Below are 24,254 nucleotides of genomic sequence, written 5' to 3'. Positions count from 1 at the left end.
CCTTGGACAACTTGACTTAAGGGGTTTCCTCCCCTGCAGCCCCAGGGCATACCCGAGACTACTCCACCGTCCAGGAAGCGCGCAGGCATAGATCTCAACACCTTCACCAGGGTCAAGCGTGCATTCCTGGACCAGGTTGCCTATGCTCCTACAGATTTCCCCAACCATCCACCTTACTGACTGGGTCCTTGCAGAAAAAGTAGCAGCCGATGTGGGGGACCGCTTGTGTAAGCCCCTTAAGAAAGAGATCCTCAACCACCTCAGAGCGGAGTGTTAACAACCTTCACTGGTCAGCAAGTTGGCCCTTACCCTGGACATTGACGCTTATATTGCCACATTCTTGCCAACATTTATCTGGGATCCAAAAAAATAGACATTGACCTTTCCTGGCGCTTCTGCCAGGATAAGGTGCTGGACCTGGCAGGTCCTTTAACAAAGATTCTTCATATGGCAGGGCAATCCGAGGCCTTCGGAGCCTGGCTGTCCCCAAAAATCCTATCTGGATGGGCATAGCGAGCAATAACTTTCTTTGGCAACACCAACTGTGCCATATCCACTGAGCGGAGATCACTCCTCATCAAAATCAACCCCAAGCTTGAGGACATAGCTACTTCGGAGGCTGGCCAGGTGGCCCAAGCCAGCCTGTTTGGGGATGCTTTTATAAAGGAGCTCAGTAAGTTTATGTTCTGATGGATACAACTACCTGTGGATTCCTCACCTAAAGAATTTTCCCCCATGCGCCAGCATCCGATGGAAATTTTTCCTCTAGCTCTGCGCGTCAACGATGACGTCACAACTGCCCGACTCCCACGCAACGCCATATGACGTCATCCAGGCAATAAGAGGCCCTTGTCGACGTGCCGTGGAGAGGGGCTGGCAGCAGACAACAACAGGACTCCTCACGGACCTCAGCTCCCAGATAAGGAAACTTCCAGGGCTAGGCCCGATTTTACTTGTACCCCATCCAAGGCTATCCTAGAAACCGAGGCACCAAATGGGTTTCCAGAGGCTGATATCAGCAAGGATCTTCCCAAAGTGAGTCTAATACTCTTCACCTTGGTCCAGCTGGGGGGCAGTCTGATGCAGTTCTTCCACAATTGGCAGTACCTCACGTCGTATGCCAGGGTTTTGCAGACAGTGTGGGAGTACCAGATACATTTTTACGATTGCCCAACCCAATCCACAGCTCCTCCCCTACTTCGGTTTTCTGAAAATCAATCCTCTCTCATCGACAGAGGTCTGGGAACTTCTATCAAAAGGGGCCATTGTCCTTTCATCCCTTCACCCTCTCATCAATTTGTTTCTGGTTGACAAACAAGGTGGAGGCAAGCGCCAAGTGATCAATCTCAAGAAGGTCAACAAGTTGGTGGTTTACTGCCATTTCAAAATGGAGGCCATCCACCTTCTCCGAGACCTGCTCCTCCACAAAGACTGGTTCGTGCCTCGACCCCGTGGTGTTTTACCAAGCTCCACCATCCAATGATGGAGTCCTTCACAGCCAGGGCTGTCTGTCTTATTTATTTATACGATCTTTTGATGATGAACCAGTCGGCAGTGTCTACGGTGTCATCTTGATTGGACGATCTCTCTCTTCAAGGATTTGGGTTTTCTCATAAACAAGAAGAAGTCTGTGCTATTCCCGACCCAGTCCCTCACATCAGTTCTGGTGACCCTCAGTCTTCCCTACAGAAAGGTTTCCAAGATTCGGCACAAACTCCCCCGGGTTCTGCCCAAGCAGGTGACTTCTCTCAGGCTGATTGCGAGATTGGTCTGTCTCCTTTTGTCATCCATAAAGGCCGTATTTCAGGGGCCCCTACACTACCATGCTTTTCAACGTCTCAAAATCGCTCACTTGCGAAAGGGCCTTTCATACTCCCAGAGTGGTCCCCTTTCGGAAGAAGCCCAGACGGAGGTTTGCTGGTGGTTGCCCAACATGGAGGCCTGGAATGGCCATGTCATTTTCGGTTCACATTTGGACTTGTTAATAGAGTCAGATGCCAGCATTCTCGGCTGGGGAGCCCGCTGTGGGGAGTGGTCTACAGGAGGACAATGGTTAGAAAAAGAGCGGGCTCTACACAATTATCTGGAATTCCTGGTGGGATCGCTCACGGTCAAGTGTTGGACGAAGGACCACATTCAATGCTCGGTGCTCCTCAAGATGGACAATGATGCTGCAGTGCACTACATCAATCATTTGGGGGAAGTGGGGGATTCGTTTCATGACCATTGCAGATCTGGCCAGGAGTTTGTGGGAGAACTGCCTGGCCAACAGACTCTCAGTCACAACGGAACATCTACAGGGTGCAGGTAATCATGTGGTGGAACAGTAATCCCAGCACCTGTGGGACCTCAGTCTATGGAAACTGGATCCAGCGGTTTTCCAGGCATTGAATGTCCAGTGGGGTCCTTTTTTGATTGCGCATTTTGCCTCCTGTCTGGACCATCAGCTGGACAGGTACTTCATTTGGAGGCCGGATACACTGGCAACAATGCTTTTCAGCAGAACTGGGCGAGCAAGGAAGGTTACGCTTTCCCCCCCATTTGCAAGGATTATGAGGCTGTCTACCCAGGTGCGTCGCCAGCAAGCAGAGGTAGTGATAGGCACCCCTCTATAGAGAACTCAAGTTTTCGTTTCAAGTTCTGATGAAACTTTCTTGGGATTCTTCAACCGGTCTACCCCAGTATCCTCATGTCCCCTGGGATCCATCTGTCAATCACCATCACCTTCTCCTGGAGGGTTACACGAGTCTCGTGGCACTGCCATATGCCGGGCCTTTTGCACAAGCTGCGGACCTACTCTCAAGTGAATGGGCAGACAATACAGTTAAGAAAAATCATTCCACCTGGGTCAGATGGATAGGCTGGTGTCATCAACGACACCTGGATCCCATGGGGGGAGGGGGCGCAATGTCCATATCCCATACTTTCTGGCCTCTTTAGCCTCTCAAGGTATGCCTTACAGAACTGTCAATTCATTACGTTCAGCATTATCAGCGGGCACATTCCCAATGATGGCCAACTGGTGGGAGAGCATCCTTTGGTCGGGAAGCTGCTGCCGGGTGTTCGTATTTCCATGCCTTCAACTCCCCACCACTCGACGTTATGGGATGTCAATGTTTTGCTCAACCTTTTCATTTCCTGTCCGAACTATCGATATCTTTTGCGGAAGCAATTATCTGCCAAGTTAGCATCGCTCCTATGTTTCATTTTCTGTTGCAGGGTCTCAGATGTCAGAGCCCTCAACATTACCAACAGGGTTTTTACTCCTGAAGGGGTGACCTTTAAAGTTTCCAGGAGGACTAAAATGGATTCCAAGGTGATTTCATACCCTCCTTTCCCAGATTCCCTAACTTATTGCCTTCACCAAGGCCCACAAGGCAGTTTCCTCCCCTACTCTAGCCAGATAGGTAAAGTGGGCGATGGAAGAGACTGGTATTGACACCCAAGCCTTTGATGAACATTCTACCAGAGGGACGATGGCTTCCAAACCCTTCTCTCCTTAGAGACTCGGTTGGAAGAAATCAGTAATGTGGTGGACTGGTCTTCAGATTCTGTTTTAAGAGCTTTTATTTCAAGCCACTGCATTCTATGGTATCTTTGGCGGTGAATTAGCTTTGAACTAGCATAATCCTTATCTCCGGTCCTGACATAGAATATAACATTTCCTAGATATCGCAACGGAAAGTTTCAATTCTACTAAGGACACAGAGGCGAGGATTATCTCACTTGTGGTTTGTTCCTCACCTGAGCCTCTCCCAGACCACTGGGAGCTATGTACTTTTACTAAGTAGAGGTGTATGAATATTTCTGGTATCTGGTTTTTTTTTTGTATTATGAGGTTACTGCACTGCTGATACGCTGTGTCTTCCCATTATGTGTTTTTGTTTATTGCACTGTATCCAATTGTTAGATTTGTTTTTTTCCTTCTAGTTGTTGACAGTTTCCTCCCTTTTTCATAGTAAATGATAATGAACAGGACTCATGATGGACTCCAGCTGCTCATCGCTCGAAGAAATAGGAGGAAGGATGGTCAATGATGGCATATAATGGACTGAGGGACATTCTGATTGGCTGTTTTACGTGACTGACTTTTTGACTGTTGTTTATGGGGAATGTGGTCTTTTCAGCTTCTGATATGGCTGCTAATAAAATAAAGACGAAGAAAAAACAACAACAAAAAAGCATAATCCTCGCCTAGGTGTCATTAAAAGAACTGAAACTTTCTGTTACGATAGCTAGGAAATTTTATATTATCCACCTGGACTGAGTGAACAAAGTTGGTGGAAGAAGCTGCAAACTGATACGAGTAAGCACCTTTGGAAACATTTTATATTACCAAATATTTTGTAGCAATCAACATTTCCTTGAATTCACAACTTCTTTACTGAGACAGAAGATATTTTTAAAAAGAAATTGAAATTTTAATTGGTCAAATCTTTATTGTAAAGCTTCAAGTGATTTACACAACGGTCTTCCTAATTATCATCCTTCATACATGCAATTACCCTGCTCCTTGGACAGGCTAGATTGTAGATTTTTTTTTTTTTTTTTTTTTAAATTATAACTAGCGCTCATACTCTACAAAGCAGAAGCCTTGCTGCTAAGGTAAACCACCATAAGGATAATGCAAGTGAATGGCCCATAGTCCTGAACTGCAGGCTGTTGATACACTTTACCATGCAAAAAGGCATCAGGGGAAAGGAAAGAGTTTTTTCTCTCCTCTGATGTTTCTCTGCAGGGCATTCCTGCTGCACGATCGTGCATGGCTGTCTGTGGACTCGAGCGTGTGTGGACTGGCATTTAGGTAGTGATATAGCGTTTTATAATGTTAACTTTTATTTCTTGTCATTTGCATTTGTGATTGTAGTGTCGTATTCTCCTTTTTATTCAAGTGCAAAGCTTTTCAGTTCCTTTGCTGTAATTCCTGCTAGCGGTTCTGTCACTGGTAGATCTGCAGTTTGTGTAGTTGTATGTGTTAGGTAAAAAAAAAAAAAAAAAAACAGTTTTTGTACTATTTACTCTAAATGAGTATAATTTCCCTGCATGAATGTGTTTTTGTGTAAATGGTGAAATAATAGCAGCATGTTTAGCTTATGTTTTATTGTGTGTGAAATTCTCCTTGCATTTGTGCACGATGTGTATTGTGTAGTCTTGGGAATCATTTTTTGTTTTTCATTTCTAGTTGGATATCGTTGGTGCTTGCTGTGTCTGTACTGAGTAGGTACTGATGAGTCTAGCTGTCTCTGGCATGCAAGTGGTATTGTTTTTGAGTATATAGATCTTTGCTATAAAGCCACATTTTTTTTTTACTACTTATTTTACACAGTGTTGGTTGTTGACTGGTTTGTCAAGTTACTTTTACTAGTAAGGATTATGGCTAGCCGCAAGATGACTCCTCAGCAGGTTGTTGGTATGCTTTTTGAATATTCCTCTGTCCATGAATATGAGATGGACTCTGCATCTGAGGCAGAGGAGGAAATGCAGGATTCTGGCAGTGAACATTCAGTCAAAGAGGAATCATCCGATGATGAAGCCACTCTTAGTGCAGAGGAAGTGCCTCTTTTAGAGGAGGACACTGATGTGCCAATGGTGAAGAGGCATCTGGCTTCCCACGGGAAGAGCTGAACTCTGGGTTGCCCCTAAACAAGGTGCAGTCAGCATTGCCCGTCATTACTGGTGCCTCAAGGTGTAGAGTGAATACTGAAATGTTTTTGCCTATACATTTATTTTACTTGTTTATGCAAGATGTAATTTTTTTATGAAGTTGCTGAGCAGACTAATTTGTATGCTTTACAGTATTTGAGGGACAACAGAGCCAAACTTAAGCCCCACTCTAGAGCTACCCAGTGGACTCCCACAAATCTGGATGAGTTGAAGTTCTTGGGTTTAACTTTTTTGATGGGTTTGATAAGGAAGCCCTCATGGTCTTCAAATTGGGCAACTAGCCCCTTGATACCAACCGCTATATTTCCTGCAACCATGAGTCATGATCGGTATTTTCTTCTGCTTCGGATGCTGCATTTTGTTGATAATGCTTTAGCGTTGCCACGAGATCACCCTGATTGCAAGCGTCTTTTTAAGATTCGGCTCGAATTTGACCACTTTGTAGATCGATTTTCAAAAATCAATGTCCGAGGAAAAGGAATAGCTGGCGATGAATCTTTAGTACTGTTCGAGGGCCATCTGGTTTTTAGGCAGTACATTACTAGCAAGAGGTCATGTTATAGAATTAAGATGTATATGCTGTCAGAGTAGGACCGGTCCTGTCTATAATTTCAGGGTGTACACTGATTTCAGTATTGACCCGATCCCCCCCCACCCCCACCCCCAAATCCCTGAGTGTCCGTCCGCTTTCAGAGTTAGTGAGAAGATTGTGTGGGAACTTGGTAGAGGACTTTTTAACTGAGATCACCATTTATATGTAGATAACTTCTACACTGGTGTGCAATTGTTTAGGGAATTGCTTAAAGTGGACACTGTTGCGTGTGACACAATCCAATCTAACCGTAAAGGTTACCCAGGAAAGCTTGTTAGTAATGAGCTTGAGAGGTGGAAGTGCAGTGCTCTGCATAGTGAGGAACTTCTAACGGGCAATTTGCAGACAGGAGAGAGGTCTACATGTTGACTACCATCCATGATGAAAGCACTTCACCTGTGTCTGGTTGGGGTGAGGTTGCTTAAGTGCGCAAACCTGTGTGCATTGTAGACTATAATAAGCACTTGGGTGGTATAGATAGGGCATATCAGAAGTTGGAACCTTACACTGCTGTTTGTAAGGCTTACATTAGGTATAAAAGTTGTCTATCCATTTATTCCGCTTAGTAACCTTGAATGCTTTTGTTGTATTTAAGGATTGTTCTCCAGAGTCCAAGATGGCATTTGTTCAGTTTCAGGAGTATGTAATTGGCAGCCTTGTTGTAGTGGAACAGGCAAGGGTTCCTAGAGTTGGAGTGGTGGAGGATGTGGCTAGATTCAAAGATCGCCACTTTCTTGACCATACTGCCCACACCTAGAAAAAATACTTTCCCAGTACGAGATGTAGAGTCTGTATGCAAAGAGGTGGGCAGAAGGAGAGTCGTATGTATTTCTGCAACTGTTCTTCTAAACTTGGGATGTGTGTGCATGTTTGTTTCAGAATGGACAAACCCAAAAGAATTTTGGGAGCTACCATGAGTGTAAAAGCGAACTGCCTGTTACATACTGTTTTATATTTTTTTGTTCAGTTTCACATTTGGCATCAGTGTCATGTATTTAGTTAGACCTTTTGTGTTTTTAGTTTGGTATTTACTTACAGTTTGTGTTTTCTTTTTTGTTAAAAAAAATTGTGATGGCGATGTGTGTGGACTGGCGCTTGGCTGGCAGTGTCCGTGACCTGGCGCTTGGCTGGCAGTGTGCGTGAGCTAGCGCTTGGCTGGCAGTGTGTGAATAGTGACTTGCTGCTAGTCACTACAAACACTGCTAGCCAAACGCCAGTCCACACACTCCGTTAGCCGGTGTGATTGTTCTGTCAGGCATGTGGGCATATGAAAGTGAATGGCGCGTCTGTTGATGTGTGTGTTCTAATGTGCTGAGCGCACGGCTGGCAGCTTGAATGATCTTGTGTCACTTATTAAAGGTGTGTGAATGGACTGTAAAGTGGTTGGTGCCTCGACGTGGCTTTACAGCTCACGAGCTGAGAGTCAAAGGTTTTTTTTTTTTTTACCTTTCAATTATTAACAGTGCATTTAACTAACCCCTTCGCTGCCAGGCCATTTCCCCCTGAGGTTCCAGGCCATTTTTTTGGCTATTTGGGGCAGTTCGAGTTTAGGCCCTAATAACTTTTTGTTCACATAAGCTACCCACGCCAAATTTACATCCTTTTTTCCAACATCCTAGGAATTCTAGAGGTACCCAAAGTTTGTGGGTTCCCCTGAAGGAGACCAAGAAATCAGCCAAAATACAGTGAAAATGTGTTTAAAAAAAATAAAATAAATAAATAAATAAAAAAAATGGAAAAAAGGGCTGCAGAAGAAGGCTTGTGGTTTTTTCCCTGAAAATGGTGTTTGTGGTGCTAAATTCACCATCTTCCCAGCTTTCAGGAACAGGCAGACTTGAATCAGAAAAACACATTTTTCAACACAATTTTGGCATTTTACTGGGACATACCCCATTTTTACTATATTTTGTGCTTTTAGCCTTCTTCCAGTTACTCACAGAATTGGGTGTGAAACCAATGCTGGATCCCGGAATGCAAAACATTTCTGAAAAGTAGACAAACTTCTGAATTAAAGCAAGGGGTCATTTCTGTAGATCCTACAAGGTTTTCCTACAGAAAATAACAGCTGAAATAAAAAAAAAATTGAAATTTGACTAAAAAAACACAGCCATTTTTCTCCATGTTTTACGCTGTAACTTTTTCCTGTGATGTCAGATTTTTTAAATCAATATACTGTTACGTCTGCTGGACGCTTCTGGTTGGGGGGATATATAGGGCTTGTAGATTCATCAAGAACCCTAGGTCCCCAGAGCCAATAAATGTGAGCTGCACCTTGCAATGGGTTTTCATTCTGTACCAGTATATAGCAATACATTTGCTGAAATATAAAGAGGTAAAAATAGGTATCAAGCACACCCTTCTATTTCCAAAATGGGCACAAGATAAGGTCTTGAGAAGCAGTGGTTATGTGCACATCTCTGAATTCCGCGGGCATACTAGCATGTGAATTACAGGGAATTTCTCAAATAGAAGTCTTTTTTTTTTTTTTTTTTTTTACCCACTCTTACATTTGGAAGGCAAAAATGTAGATGAAGACAAGGGGCAGTAACACTTGTTTTGCTATTCTGTGTTCCCCAAGCCTCCCGATATAAATGGTACCTCACTTGGGTGGGTAGGCCAAATGCCTGCGACAGGAAACGCAACATGGACACATCACATTTTTACATTGAAAACTGACGGGTTTTTCGGAAAGTGCCTAGCTGTGGATTTGGGCCTCTAGCTCAGCTGGCACTTATGGAAACCTACCAAACCTATACATTTGTGAAAACTAGACACCTAGGGGAATCCACAATGGGGTGACTTGTGGGGCTCTCACAAAGCTCTGTTACCCAGAACCCTTTGCAAACCTCAAACTTTTGCGCAAAAAACACCTTTTCCTCTCATTTTGTTGAAAGAAAGTTCTGGAATCTGAGAGGAGCCACAAATTTCCATTCATCCAGCGTTCCCCCAAGTCTCCCGATAAAAATGGTACCTCACTTATGTGGAATTGGCCTAGTGCCCGTGAAAGGAAATGCCCAAAAACACTATCTGGACATATCAAAGACAAAACTACCTGCGTTTTTGGTCCTGGGCTCAGCAGCCATATAGGGAAACCTACTGTAGGAAGTTAGTTCTGTATATACTATTTCAAAGTAAGAAATAGTGTGCACAGAGTCCAAGGGTTCCCCTTAGAGGTAAGATACTGGCAAAAAGAGAATTCTAATGCTCTATTTTGTGGTAGTGTGGTCGAGCAGTAGGGTTATCAGAGGGTAGTGTTAAGCATTTGTTGTACACACATAGGCAATAAATGAGGAACACACACTCAAAGACTTACTCCAGGCCAATAGGTTTTTATATAGGAAAATATATTTTCTTAGTTTATTTTAAGAACCACAGGTTCAAGATTTACAAGTAATACTTCAAATGAAAGGTATTTCACTCCGGTATTCTAGGAACTTTGAATAATCACAATAGCGTGCACAGTTTTGACACAAATGGCAATAAGCTATTTTACAAGTGGACACAGTGCAAAAATCAACAGTTCCTGGGGGAGGTAAGTAATTGTTAAGTTCACAGGTAAGTAAAACACTTACAGAGTTCAAAGTTGGGTCCAGGGTAGCCCACTGTTGGGGTTTCAAGGCAACCCCAAAGTTACCACACCAGCAGCTCAGGACCGGTCAGGTGCAGAGGTCAAAGAGGTGCCCAAAACACATAGGCTTCAATGGAGAACAGGGGTGCCCCGGTTCCAGTCTGCCAGCAGGTAAGTACCCGCGTCCTCGGAGGACAGACCAGGGTTTTTTTGTAGGGCACGGGGGTGGGGGGGTAGAGAAACACAAGCAGGCACAAAAAGTACACCCTCAGCGGCACAGGGGCGGCCGGGTGCAGAGTGCAAACAGGCGCTGGGTTTGGTATTGAAAGCAATGGGGGGACCGTGGGACTCTTAAACGATGCAGGCAGGCACAGGGGGCTCCTCGGGTAGCCACTACCTGGGCTAGGCAGAGGGTCACCTGGGGGTCGCTCCTGCACTGGAGTTCGGTTCTTCAAGTCCTGGGGGTTGCGGGTGCAGTGTTGGTTCCAGGCGTCGGGCCCTTTGTTACAGGCAGTAGCGGTCAGGGGGAGCCTCTGGATTTCCTCTGCAGGCGTCGCTGTGGGGGCTCATGGCGGTCAACTCTGGCTACTTACGGGCTCGCAGTCGGCGGGGAGTCCTCCCTGTAGTGTTGGTTTTCCGCAGGTAGAGCCGGGGGCATCAGGTGCAGAGTAGAAAGTCTCACGCTTCTGGCGGGAAACGTGAAGTTCTTGAAGTTGTTTCTTTGTTGCAAGAAAGTTGCAGGTGGTTGAACAGAGCCGTTGTTCGCTGGAGTTTCTTGGTTCTTGGGTGCAGGGCAGTCCTCAGGCTTCAGAGGTCGCTGGTCCCTGTTGGATGCCCCGCTGTTACAGTTTTCTTCGAAGTTGGGAGACAGGCCGGTAGGGCTGGGGCCAAAGCAGTTGTCGTCTCCGTCTTCACTGAAGGGCTTCAGGTCAGCAGTCCTCCTTCTTTAGGTTGCAGGAATCTAGTTTCCTAGGTTCTGGGGCCCCTAAAGACTGAATTTAGGAGTGTGTTTAGGTCTGGGAGGGCAGTAGCCGATGGCTAAAGTCCTTGAGGGTGGCTACACCCTCTTTGTTGCTCCTCCCTGTGGGAAGGGGGGCACATCCCGAATCCTATTGGGGGAATCCTCCTTCTACATGATGAAGGACTTCTTAAAGTAAGGGTCACCTAAGCTCAGGACACCTTAGGGGCTGTCCTGACTGGTGGGTGACTCCTTGTTTTTCTCATTATCTCCTCCACCCTTGCCACCACAAGTGGGGGCAGTGGCCAGAGGGGGCAGGCATCTCCACTAGCTGGGATGCCCTGGGGCACTGTAACAAAAGGGGTGAGTCTTTGAGGCTCACCGCCAGGTGTTACAGTTCCTGCACGGGGAGGTGAGAAGCACCTCCACCCAGTACAGGCTTTGTTCCTGGCCACAGAGTGACAAAGGCACTCTCCCCATGTGGCCAGCAACATGTCTGGTGTGTGGCAGGCTGGCAAAAACTAGTCAGCCTACACTGGAAGTTGGGTATGTTTTCAGGGGGCATCTTTAAGATGCCCTCTGTGTGTATTTTACAATAAATTGCACACTGGCATCAGTGTGCATTTATTGTGCTGAGAAGTTTGATACCAAACTTCCCAGTTTTCAGTGTAGCCATTATGGTGCTGTGGAGTTCGTGTTTGACAGACTCCCAGACCATATACTCTTATAGCTACCCTGCACTTTCAATGTCTAAGGTTTTGCTTAGACACTGTAGGGGCACAGTGCTCATGCAGCTATGCCCTCACCTGTGGTATAGTGCACCCTGCCTTAGGGCTGTAAGGCCTGCTAGAGGGGTGACTTACCTATGCCACAGGCAGTGTGAGGTTGGCATGGCACTCTGAGGGGAGTGCCATGTCGACTTAGTAATTTTCTCCCCACCAGCACACACAAGCTGGCAAGCAGTGTGCATGTTCTAAGTGAGGGGTCACCAGGGTGGTATAAGACATGCTGCACCCCTTAGAGACCTTCCCTGGCACCAGGGCCCTTGGTACCAGTTACAAGGGACTTACCTGAGTGCCAGGGTTGTGCCAATTGTGGAGAGAAAGGTACAGTTTAGGGAAAGAACACTGGTGCTGGGGCCTGGTTAGCAGGGTCCCAGCACACTTTCAAATCATTAATAACACAAAAGGATGATGGACGGAGTGCTGACAATGCAAACACTCACCCCCAGTCACAGATCTGGGTTTAATCCATCGTTCTTTTGCTCACCATGCCACCCCAGTTTGGACCCAGCCATATGCAAATCAGTCTTGACCCTGTTCCTCATGGGAACAGTCCAGCCCGAACTGCCAGGCCAGATCCTCCCTGGACAGGAAAGAGCCAAAAACATGTTGAAATTGAGGGAGGAACCAAAGCGGATCTAAGAGGACAGTTTGAAAAAATAAAAATTTATCGGTATAGATGCAACAATGCTGGGTGGTAGTAATTTTGTGGATTCCTGCAGATTCCGGAAGGTTCCATCACAAAAATGTGGGACAAAATGTGCGATTTCCAGCAAAATTGGAGGTTTACAGAGCATTGTGGGTACAAAAATGGTGCAGGGTGCATGCGAAGCACACCACCCTGGACTCACCCAGCTGTTTAGTTTTCAGATGTGTCTAGGTCTTGTGGATTTTTCTACATGGCAGTGTCCCACAGTCCAAAAAGTGCAACCCTCACCATTCCAAGTGGGACGATTTTGAGAGATAGCCAAGCTCTCATGGCCCAAATGTAAAACCAAAACCCAAAATAATCAAATGTCCTCTTGCTTGCCTTGGGATAACATGTTTTAGTGTGCAGGGGAGAGCTGAAAGACTGTTACCCCCTTCAGCTGGGGTGGGGGGCATAACCATGCCCATACTGGTTGGTAGCCACCAGCCCACTATTTTTTGTTTTTTTAATTCCCTGGCATCTAGTAGGGTTTCTGTCCCCCCCCCCCCCCTCCTCCCCACCTCCCGGGGAGTGGATTGGGGACTGCCCGATCTGCCCCTGGTAGGCAGAAAAACCTTGTCCCCAAAATGTACCACCAACCACTTTTTTTTTTTTTATTAAAAAAAGATCTTCCCTGGTGTCTGGTGAGGTTTCTGCCCCCCTGGGGGGCAGATGAGCCTTACAAAAAAAGGCCGATCTGCCCCCAAGGGGGGCAGAAATGGCCTAAAATAAATTTGCCTCCCAGGCAGCAGAAATGCTCAGAAGGACATTGAAAGAAAGGACAATAATTTTCCTTTCTTTCAAGGTCTCTGCCACCCACTCCTCCCGAGCAGAAGAGAAATGCTTAATATTGGTCTTCTGCATCACGCTGGAAGCATGCGATCACATGCTGACGTCATCAGATGTCACTTGGGGAGGAAGACCGTGGCCGAGATAAGCTTGTCCAAGGCACTGTAGGGGTTAATTTTGTGAATTTCCTATCACACAGCATTCCCCTTGGTCTCCCGATAAAAATGATCCCAAAACTTGTGAGGGTGGGCCAAGTGCATACAATAGGGAAGGGCCAAAAACATGTAGAGGTTGAGGGAGCACAAAAGCGCATAAAACTGCAATTCTTCTAAATACGTTTAAGGGTGACTCTGCTTTGGGCACATTACAAAAGTAATAAAGAAGTCTTTTTGAGAAATGCCCTCTAATTCACATGCTAGTATAGGTACCTCCAAATTCAGAGATGTGCAAATAACAACTGCTTCTAAACTCTGTATCTTGTGCCCATTTTAGAAATACATAGGTCTCTTTGATACCTAGTTTTCACTCTAAATATTTTACCAAATTAATTGCTGTATGCCCGGTACACAATGAAAAAAACACTGAAAAGTGCAGCTCAGTTATTGGCTTTGGGTAGTTTGGGTTCTGTGAGAACCTACAAGCCCTATTTATCCCTCCAACCAGAAGTGTCCAGCAGATGTAACAGTGTTTTGCTTTCAAATATCTGCCATAGTTACATGCAGTTACAGGTGAAAATGTACCCACAAATGGTTGTTTTTCCAACTGAACTTCAATGCTTTTTTAAATTTCAATTGTTACTTTCTATAGCAAAGCCATGAAGGATCAACACAAATTGCCCTTTGCTAAATTCAGAATTCTGCCTACTTTTCAGAATTGTATAGTTTTCCGGGATCCACCATTGGTTTCACATCAATTTCTGTCACTAACTGGAAGGAGGTTGAAAGCACAAAAAATAGGAAACATGAGATACGTCCCAGTAAAATACCAAAACTGTGTTGAAAAATGTGGTTTTCTCATTCTAGTCAGCCCGTTCCTGAAAGCTGGGAAGATGGTGATATTAGCACTGGAAACCATTTGTTGATGCCATTTGCAGGGGAAAAAAACAGATGCTTTCTTCAGCACTTTCTTCCCATTTTCCCCCCAAAAAAACAAAAAGTAGCTGTGTTTTGGCTATTTTTTCGTTCACCTCAAGAGGAATAAACAAACCCTGGATACCTTTAGAATCCCATGAATGATGGAACAAAAAAAGGACACCAATTTGGCGTAGATAGCTTATGTGGACAAAAAGTTATGGGGCCTTAAGTGCAAACTACCCCAAATAGCCAAAAAAAGGCTTAGCACAGGAGGGGGGAAAGGCTTAGCAGCAAAGTGGTTAATTTCAGACATGAAATGTAGGAATGTTGGTCCTAAAGCTTTGACTGCATTTCAGCAAAGCAGAGCCATTGAGCCCAACTGTTGCTTTATGCTTCATTAAGGTGTTGTCAGAGAAAGTAATCAGCAGGGGACCAATACTCTTAAAATATCATTCAAATACTGAAGCCAATATGCATGCCCAAACAAATTCACCCCAGACCTAAGCCAGAACTGATTCCAAGGTAGTCTTCTTTGTCCCCATTACTCATTTATGGATAAACTTAATATGATCTTTGAATAACGTTTGTGCTTATCATCTCAGTTACTCAAATGATGATCTGAGTATTTCATATTTAGCTAGCCTATATGAGCCTATATGTTGCCTTCTCAACTCTGACAATCCAGCTCTACTTACTCTTTCTAGTTTCACCATTCTCTAGACCAGCCCTATGTTCCTTGTAATGCAAAGAGATCTTTCCTGAACAACTATATGTTGCACCTCTTATACATCTTCAAGGACACCTTGTAATGTATTTCTGTTGACAGATACTTCATTATCTGTGCATCCCTCTTATTGGTCTGAAATATTAATCTATACACTTTTGCACAGAGCTTATTTATAAACTACTCATTTACTGTATGAGAAATGTATGGTGCTTTCTTTCTATATAGGCAGCAGTTTGCTGTTATTCTCAATACACTTTTTTTTTTTTTATTTCTCGAACCACTTTATATGCAAAAGAAACAAGTGTATCTTACTAACCACAAAGTCAAAAGAATACCTGTCCTCAACTACTCTGAAGTTACCTTTATAGATCACATTTGGTAACAAAAGCTTCTCTTGAACGCTTGCAGACCTTACCATCTTTTGTATTTAAAAAAGTCTTCAAGCTTTCATTCACAAGGGGAGCTTTGTTCTGTTTGAAAAATAAAAACACATTTTAGATTAGAGAAAGAGACATATACAGCAAGAGAACATTACAGTGTGGTGGCAATCACAGCTAATAGCAGACATTAAATTCCAATGTAAGTGGACTCTTCCCATCAACTTCTATTTCAACTTGGACTGTAATTATATATCACTAAGGAAAATGACCTACAGTTTTCATACACCAATAACTAGTGCTAATGAATAAATTATATTTCTAGTGCCAACAAGTGGGTAGAAAAACTTTTACCAAAACATGCTAGTGAAGTGTCACCCTTTTAGGCATTTTCAGTACTTGATGTATCACCTACCCTGGTAAGTCTTCTGATGTAATTCGCAAGGGGCTTCAGTTTTACTCATACCAATTAATGCCCTTTATTAAACGCAATAACTGTAAACAAGAACAGTTAAATAGCATCTTCACAGTAGATGCTAGTGTTTACATTATCTAGTGTATCTAGTGTATCTAGTGTATCAATGATGGAAACAAAACAAATGTTTGAAAAGACAGGTCTGGGGCCCACCATAAATATTTTGATTATTGCCTCTCAGCTTGCTCATTGTGGTACTCTGAAGCACAAGATTTCCAAAAGAAAATATAATTTTAATCTAAGCTTCAGCTTTTAGGGCAATAACAGTGTCCTAAAAAGCAATTAGAAGGTACACACCGTATTAGCTTTTAGTTTTTTACAGAGATGAGTGAGGACCTGTGGCAGCAAAGATGGGTTACATAAACGCAGAGGGATAGGAAAAAGCCATCTCTCTTCCCCAGGCACATTTGCACCTCAGCAATCAGGAAAATAAGTTAGTCGGGAGGAGTACATCCCCAGAAGGCTTGTCACAACTCTACGGGCGGCTAGCTGGTTTGTCCAGCCAAGGAAGACTTCTGCCATCTGGAAAAGTGGCAAAATAGAGGGTTCTGGGTAGAAAAGATACAACAACCTACCCAATGTGATCACTTCAGGGGCAGATTAGCCACTGGGGCTAGTAGCCTATTGGCTACTTGCACCCACACCCCTGAATGTAGGATTTAAGGGGCATCCCTGGCACCAGACCTTAGATCTGCAACAACTTGCGAAGAAAGGACATCAACGACCATAGAAACCTGCACAAATGGCGTGATACCTTGAACCCTTGGCAACCTTTCTGGAAATGCTCGACTGCGACTCGTTCCGAACCGAAGAATGATTCCCCCAGCAAGAGAGAACCCTTTGTGAGCCAAAGGCAAGACCGGATTCCCCTGTACTAATGGTACTAGTACCCTTCACATGGCAGGTAAAAAGCACCTACTGGAACCAAAAAGCACTGGCCATCGGGCCTTCCAAGAGGATCCCAAAAGCAGGTGGTCCAGTGTTTTGTGGGAAGTGTAGTCCATGTCTCCAAGTTACAGCCCATTATCATTTTCCCAGAACCTCTGGAAGGGGCGATAGCTTCTCCTCAACCTTACCACCGCCAAGGTTTGTTGATTGCCAATCTGGTCATCACCACCTTTACTCAATGCTAAAACCTGAAGGCACACCACAACACCTGCATTTAGCATCAACAGTGACCCCATTTTGGTGTTTTTGCGTCTGCTTCCTCACATCGACACCGTGGTAAAGCCAGCAACCGCAGCTCCCATTCAGCACCAAGGATAGTCAAGCATACCTCTGTATCAGAGACGTCTGAGCTACATGGAGTTGTCTGCCCTGTGAATCCTGGCCCAGGGGACTGCACGCTTAATCCCCATTTAGTTCCCATGCATGTGACCTGCAAGTGACCAAGTGCACAAGTACCATTTTACATCACTCGCGGCTCCCGCATTCAGCATCAAGGACAGCCAGGACACCTGGACCCCACAAACCAGATAAAATTGTTCTGACTGTCACAGCTTGGCCCTGGGACCCGCATTATGTTAACTACGAGGGGGGGTTCCTTGAACTCACCCAGCAAGTGACTGAGTGCCACTAATGATTTTCCCTACTGACCTCGATGGTAAAAGTTTGACAGCTTGAAATGTATTGAACTATTTATCACTTCAAACTCCTTAAACTCTGGTTGTACGTATCTGACTTATGTTGTTTTGGTGTCTAAATTAATATCTAAATCTGCTTTGTTTCAATAAACTGGTGTTGGATTTCTTTCAAGTAGTGTCAATTATTTATCATCCATGTTGGTACTATGAAATGCTTAACAGATGTTCCTCTAGCATAGCCTGGCTGTTCTTTGCCACACTACTGGAGCTGAGCTAAGGATTTATTATTACTGTGAATCCAAGGACCATCTTTGGGGTATTGTGAGAGTATTACATAGTGAAGCCTACCCAGCATCACTGCATAATACTCCACTTTCCTACAGAGAGGTCGAAAGAGACCAACTGACACCTCAGGTACAGAGGTCATCAAGACAGTAGAACGCAAAAGGCAGAAAGATGTGAAGAGAGAGACAGCCAAGGGAATGGAGCGAGCCAAATGGACATCAAATGCCCAAAGCGGATATAATCATGTGCATGAAGGAAAATTTGTTTGTTGAGGTAGACATCAAAGGAACAAGTATACAAGAGAAAACATATTGAAGAACTGAGATGTAGTGAGGTTGGGTGAGAGAAACATAACTTGTGTACATAAGGCAGAGAGAAAATTAACTCCCAGGGTATGGAATTTTAACTAAAACCTACTTGCCTATGAGAGACAATATTTCAGAAATCCACTCATCTGTTTAAAAAAAAAAAAAAATCTCATTCTTCCACCTGGTGCCAAGTAGTGATGTGGCAAATTTTAGCAGTTGTTATTATATGAAAGTGCTGATATTACTAGCGTTTATGTCATGTGCTGGATTGCAGCAAGCCTAGCTACCGCTCTGATTATGAAAGACTCTGAATAGGTCAAGGCTCTACTTATTTCAAATAATTGAATATTTGGAGGTCCTTTGTAGGCAGTGGCCTTGTTTTTATATGGATTCTAGTTTTCTGATTATGAGAGGACTCCGAATTGGGTAGCTCTATCATTATTCAAGAGTGCTCATTGTAGCCAAGTTAAGAATATATCAGAGTTCTTTTTAAGTCAAAATCATGAGACTAAACCAAGCACTATATCAGTGACTGGACATTTGCATTTTACTAACATATGAAGACCCTAACTAATGTTTTTAGAATATGCCTGGAGGGAATGTGCTGAGGTACAAAATACAATGCAGAACAAAATACTCAATTTTACGTCAAGACCGGAGGCTCCTATTATGCATTCTTTTCTTACTTTATTAGAAAAGCAGCAGTCAAGAACTACAGTTCCCAAAATGCTCAGCAACCGGTTAGCGAATGGGAACAAGAATGTAGGCATGTACTCCACCAACAGAATGACACCAAGGACCATATAGTACACCCTTGACTGCAAGCAGCCCTCTTTTCTTGCTGCTCACAGTCAAGGTAAGTACTCTTATTTCCTTCTCTTCAATATTGTAATTATTGCTTTATGGTTATCTGACATTTTCTGTGTTGATTACATTTGTTCCATTACTCCCAAGGTTCCTCTTCGGTTCCCTCCGACGCCGAATATTAATGCCCCCCCTCCCCTGTATTCTGGTCTTCGGCATCTCTAATGCTCGCGTGTCCCTAACAGTTGTTTTCCAACCATCGTATGCTTATTTTCCTCACCGCTATATTGAGCGCGTCTCACACGCTTGTTCGCTCTGCTTTTTCCAGCGTTTCCTGCCACTATAGGACTCACTTCTACGAGCGCGTCTCCCGGACGCTCGCTCATTGTAAAATCCAACCACATTTCTGAGCCTGCGGTTTGATGTGTATTCAAGGGGGCTCGGCCTTCCTCCACCTACCGCTTCCTCACTGGTCATTGCTCCTTTATTGCCAACCCTGAGGGGAGTGTTTTCCTTTGCCTGTTTTTTCCTCTTGAGTGCTTTGTTTATATTAACTGTTTCATGAACATTTTTCTCCAGTTGCTTTTGTCTGCATGGATTCAGACAGTTACCCTGTCATGCATGAATTGAATGAGGAAGAGGAAGTCTTTAAACAAGATTTGAATATTTTAATTCAGTCTTCTGTTAAACAAGCTTTACAAGCTTCCATGGACAAAATGTCTAAAAATATTGAAAATACTGTCAAACACATGGTGTCCAATTCTCTGGCACATTCTGCGGGGGAAAGCAGAAAACGTAAACTGTCTCTAAAGAAAATTCCTAAAGGCGCTGAGATGACAAGTGAGGTTTCCTCACAACAGATAGAGGACTTGGTTCCACCCAGGCCTCCTTCTAAGGAAGGGAATACCGCAAAAAATCACAACACCTCCTCATCTCTTTGACCTCCTCTCCTCCTGCTAAACGTCTTAAACTCCCTCTTTCTGACGTTTCTTCTGCCATTGTGGATTCCGATGGAATCCCTATGTTGGAACCCACTTTAATCCATCACCCCAATTCCACTGAATGGCTTCCTTCTGCTCATGTGGGTGAATACATTTCGTCCCGTCTGAGTCTTCCTCTGGACAAGCAAGCCCATGCAAAACTGAAATCAGAGTGTCCAAGACCTTCTGTATCATCCAACATTACTGCTACCCCCTCCATAGATCAATCACTATTAACTTTTGTTACAAAGTTCTGCAAGGATCCCCGTAAAGGGGTTGACAAAGCCTGGACAACTTGTCAGGATAAACTCCTTGACGTGGTGGGTCTCCTTGCCCGTATTTTGGACCTTGTGGAGGCAGCCAGACTGGATGAGTCTGCAACTAACCCTTCAGATCTCTCTCTCTGGATCCAAAGAGCTTTCTGCCTTTTGGGAAACGCCAATATGGCTATTATTCATGCGAGGAGAAAAGGTTTACTCCTGAAACTGGACCCAAAACTGGCTAACCTTGCTTCCCTTGAACCCTGCATCCAGGCCGATGGCAAGCATTTTTGGGATTCCTTCATTAAAAACCTCAGTCGTTATGTTACGACTTTCTCGACAAAGCGTAGCAATCTTTGAAGAAAGTGTTCAACCAGCGTGTTTTTGCACAGGCCGGTAGAGGCAGGAGCCGATTTACCGGCTGCACCTACCGAAATCATGGCACGAGAGGCTCCTTCAATTCTTCTTACAACAGCCAAGAATACAGACCTCAATTCTATCTCCAGAGGTCCAGAGGTTTCCGCAACCGCAGACAACATTACTCCAGGTCCAATAATTCCCAAGGTAAGCCTGTGTTCTGGCCTTCCCATGGGAGGGCGCCTAAAATATTTCATCCCAAAATGGCGCTTAATTACCTCAGACCCCTGGATTTTAGATACGGTCCAGGGTTATCACATCAAACTATATTCCCCTCCTTTTCAATCCTCTTTCCCTCCTCCTCCTAAATGTTTGCATCTAATGTCTTCCCTCATTACTACAGAGGTCCAATCTCTCTTAGTCAAAAACGCTATCCAACCTTCCATTCCCGATCCGTCGGGATTCATGAGCTTCCTGTTTCGTGTACACAAGAAAAACAAAAAACTCAGACCAGTAATCAATCTCAAATCATTCAACCAATTCGTAATATATCACCATTTCAAGATGGAAACTATAGTCCATCTCAGAGACGTTTTACTTCAAAATGACTGGCTAGTAAGATTAGATCTTTAGGATGCCTATTTGACTAGTCCTATTCATCCTTCTCACAGGAAATGTTTACAATTTCAATGGCGCTCAAAAACCTATCAGTTTTCCTCCCTTCCCTTCGGCCTTTTGTCAGCCCCCTGGTGTTTCACTAAATTGTTGAAACCGGTAGTAGCTCACCTCAGGTCTCTAGGTATCAGACTCAGAATTTATCTGGGCGATATTCTCATCAGGCATCAGAATGTGCCATCTCTTCACTCACCTTCATCTTACAAGTTCTCTTCTCATGGATCTCGGTTTTCTTATAAACCCAGTAAAGTCCATGGTAGTTCCTTCTCAACAAATAGAATTTTTAGGTTTTCAAATAGATTCCACCTCTGCTACCCTTCATCTTCCGCCTTCAAAGATCAAAAAAGCGCTTTCCCAAACGCTCCAAAAAGATCTAATCTTGCTCGGATCTCTAGTAAGGGGTAGAAGGTCTCAGTTCTTCTTCGATTCAGGCCATTTTTCCAGGTCCTCTTCACTACCCCGCCCTACAACACCTAAAAATCCTACACCTTTGCAAAGGTCTCGCCTTTTCCGACCTCATAAACACTAGATACAGAATCTTGGCTTGAGATTCAATGGTGGATATACCATTTGGATGCCTGGAACGGCAGAACTATCTTCACCTCTGCGCCCGATCTTGTGTTAGAATCAGATGCAAGCCTCACGGGCTGGGGTGCCCGCTGTGGACCAATATCGACTGGCGGTATATGGTCTACAGAGGAGTCCAAATTGCACATAAACTGTTTAAAGATGCTTGCAGGTTCCTTTGCGATCCAAAGTTTTACAAAAAACAAAGCTCAGTATTCTATCCTTCATTGCATGGACAATGTTTCAGCAATCCGGTACATGAATCACCTTGGGGGAACCAGATCGAACCCTTTGGCCCTTCTAGCGAAAAGCCTTTGGGAATTCTGCCTGTCCCACAAATTTTCTCTTCTTGCAGAGTATCTCCCAGGTTCCCATAATTGTATAGCAGATTGGCACTCCCGCCGTCTCAAGGATACCAGCGATTGGAAACTTCATCCGTCTGTTTTTCAAATGCTCCTGAACAAGTGGGGTCCTTTCCACATAGATCTCTTTGCCTCTGCTCAATTCCCATCTTCCGCTCTTCTTCAGTTGGCGCCCAAATCCGCTGGCAATGGCAACAGATGCATCTCTTCAGGATTGGTCCCAATCGCTCAACTATACTTTTCCTCCGTTCATTTTAATCAACGTAGGTTTAGCCCAAGTGAAACGTCAGAAAGCATCTGGTCATTGTAGTTCCCTTCTGGCAGTCCCAGGTTTGGTTCCCTCCTCTTCTCGAATTATCAACTGACTTTCCTCTCTTTCTCCCAGTTTTCCCATCTCTCCTTCTAGATCTGTGCGGATCTCCCCACAATCTAATTCTCAGCAATTCATTAACTCTTTCAGCTTGGAGGGTCTCGGGATGGCCCAACAAACCACTCTTATTTCGGCAGAGGCTTCAGGACTCATTAGTAACACCTGGACTCCCAGCACAAAGAAAGCCTACAGATCAGCCTGGTCTCTTTGGACAGGCTGGTGTGTGGGAAATTTATCAATCCCTTTTCAAAAGATTTAAACTTAATCATTAACTTCTTAGCTGCCCAGGCCAGTTCAGGTAAATCTTACAGAACTATAACTCTCTATAGATCTGCTATCTCCATGCATCATCAACATATTAAGGGCAAACCTGTAGGAGAACATCCTGTAATCTGTCGCCTTCTGAAGGGAGTAAAACTGTCCAAGCCTCCTGCTTCCAAATTCTCTTACTTATGGGACGTATCCCTTGTTCTAAATTTGTCCTTTCATGGCCTGACAATCCAGATCTTTCTCTAAAAATGCTTTCAGCTAAACTAACCATGTTGTTGTCTCTAATCTCCATTAAACGTGTGTCTGACGTTAAATCCTTAGATGTTTTTATTGCCAATTTATGCCCGCAGGTGTTTTATTTCACATTTTGAAACGCACAAAAACCAACCTACGTTCAGTTTTCTATCCCTTTTTTCCTGAAAAACCAAAACTGTGTGGGTCTCTGTCTAAAGGAATATGAAAAGAGAACTCTCAACCTCAGAATGTCCTCTCTCCAGCAACTTTTGATTTCCTTTTGTAAGCCCCATAACCCAGTCTCTTCGGCCACATTAGCCCGTTGGGTCAAATGGGTTATGCCCTTAGCAGGCATAGATATTTCCACCATTGGGGCCCATTCTTCCAGGGGAGCAATGGCTTCTAAAGCTTTTTCAATAGGCTCCAGTTTGGAGGACATTCTCAGGTCGGCCGATTGGTCTAATGATAATGTTTTTAGAACGTTTTATTGTAAACCTGTTAAAACTGCAACTTCTTTGGTAATTGATAAGCTTTAAACTTACATAATAAGAGACTTCAATCTTGACATAAAATGTAGATTTTCCTAGTAATTTATGAAGGAAAGTCTTAATTTTATTAAAGACACAGAGGCAAGTATTATCCCACAGCTACTTCTACTAATATGTATCTTTCCCTCCCAGCAACTCCAGCATTGCCTCCTTCATCAGGATGATGCCAAACTTTCTGCGTCCTCTCAGTCCTGTTCTGGACCACTGAATCCTGACCTTTTTCCCTCAAGACTTTTGTTCTCCTTCGAGTTATGCCTGGGTTATTTCCTGTTGTCAAGACTTTCTATCTTTCATCCTCACTTTGGCAATTATTGGATCAATTTTTCCTTTATTTCATGACTCTGTCTGACCTGCTCACTCAAGAAAAGAGGGCTGCTTGCAGTCAAGGGTGTACTCTATGGTCATTGGTGTCATTCTACTGGTGCAGTACATGCCTACGGTTTTGTTCCCATTGGCTGGCCTGTTGCTGAGCCTTTTGGTAACTGTAGTTCTTGGCTGCTGCTATTCTAATAAAGTAAGAAAAGAATGTATAATACTCGCCCCTGTGTCTTTAATAAAATTAAGACTTTCCTTCATAAATTACTAGGAAAATCTACATTAAACAAAATAAGAGCCCTTCTCTCTATCCGCCCTACCTTTTCTGTCCCAACCCCTCTTTAGCCCCCAATTACTGTGAGGCAGCATAAAGGATGTGAAGGAGCTACATAATTAAATTAAAACTACCTATAGTCCCTTCTCCTACTACAAATACTCTTATTCCTGTTCCTCCTTGGTACACACTCCCTCTTCCTTCTCTCCTTTTCCTTCCATGGCAAATCCTTCTCAAACAGCAGCCTACGGGTAGCATAAGCACTATACAAGCAAGAAACTTAACATACAAATCAATATAGCCAACAAGGATCCTACTGCGTGCAGCTTTACGACTTTATACAGGTCCTGTAAAACCCATTCAAGAGGT

General features: G+C 44.1%; 1 protein-coding gene across 6 annotated transcripts in view; it reads right to left on the bottom strand.

The window, feature by feature from the left end:
* Positions 1–24,254, bottom strand: part of CEP43 (centrosomal protein 43) — a 292,488-nt gene that overhangs the window by 191,883 nt on the left and 76,351 nt on the right. For all 6 annotated transcript variants that reach the window (XM_069234521.1, XM_069234520.1, XM_069234525.1 and 3 more), the window contains exon 4: positions 15,257–15,311. In XM_069234521.1, the coding sequence (XP_069090622.1) occupies positions 15,257–15,311 (55 nt within the window). The remainder of the gene's footprint in view (positions 1–15,256; positions 15,312–24,254) is intronic.

This window comes from Pleurodeles waltl, chromosome 5 (genome assembly GCF_031143425.1).
Source record: "Pleurodeles waltl isolate 20211129_DDA chromosome 5, aPleWal1.hap1.20221129, whole genome shotgun sequence".
Taxonomy (NCBI): Eukaryota; Metazoa; Chordata; class Amphibia; order Caudata; family Salamandridae; genus Pleurodeles; species Pleurodeles waltl.
This window is presented reverse-complemented; position numbering and strand designations above follow the sequence as displayed.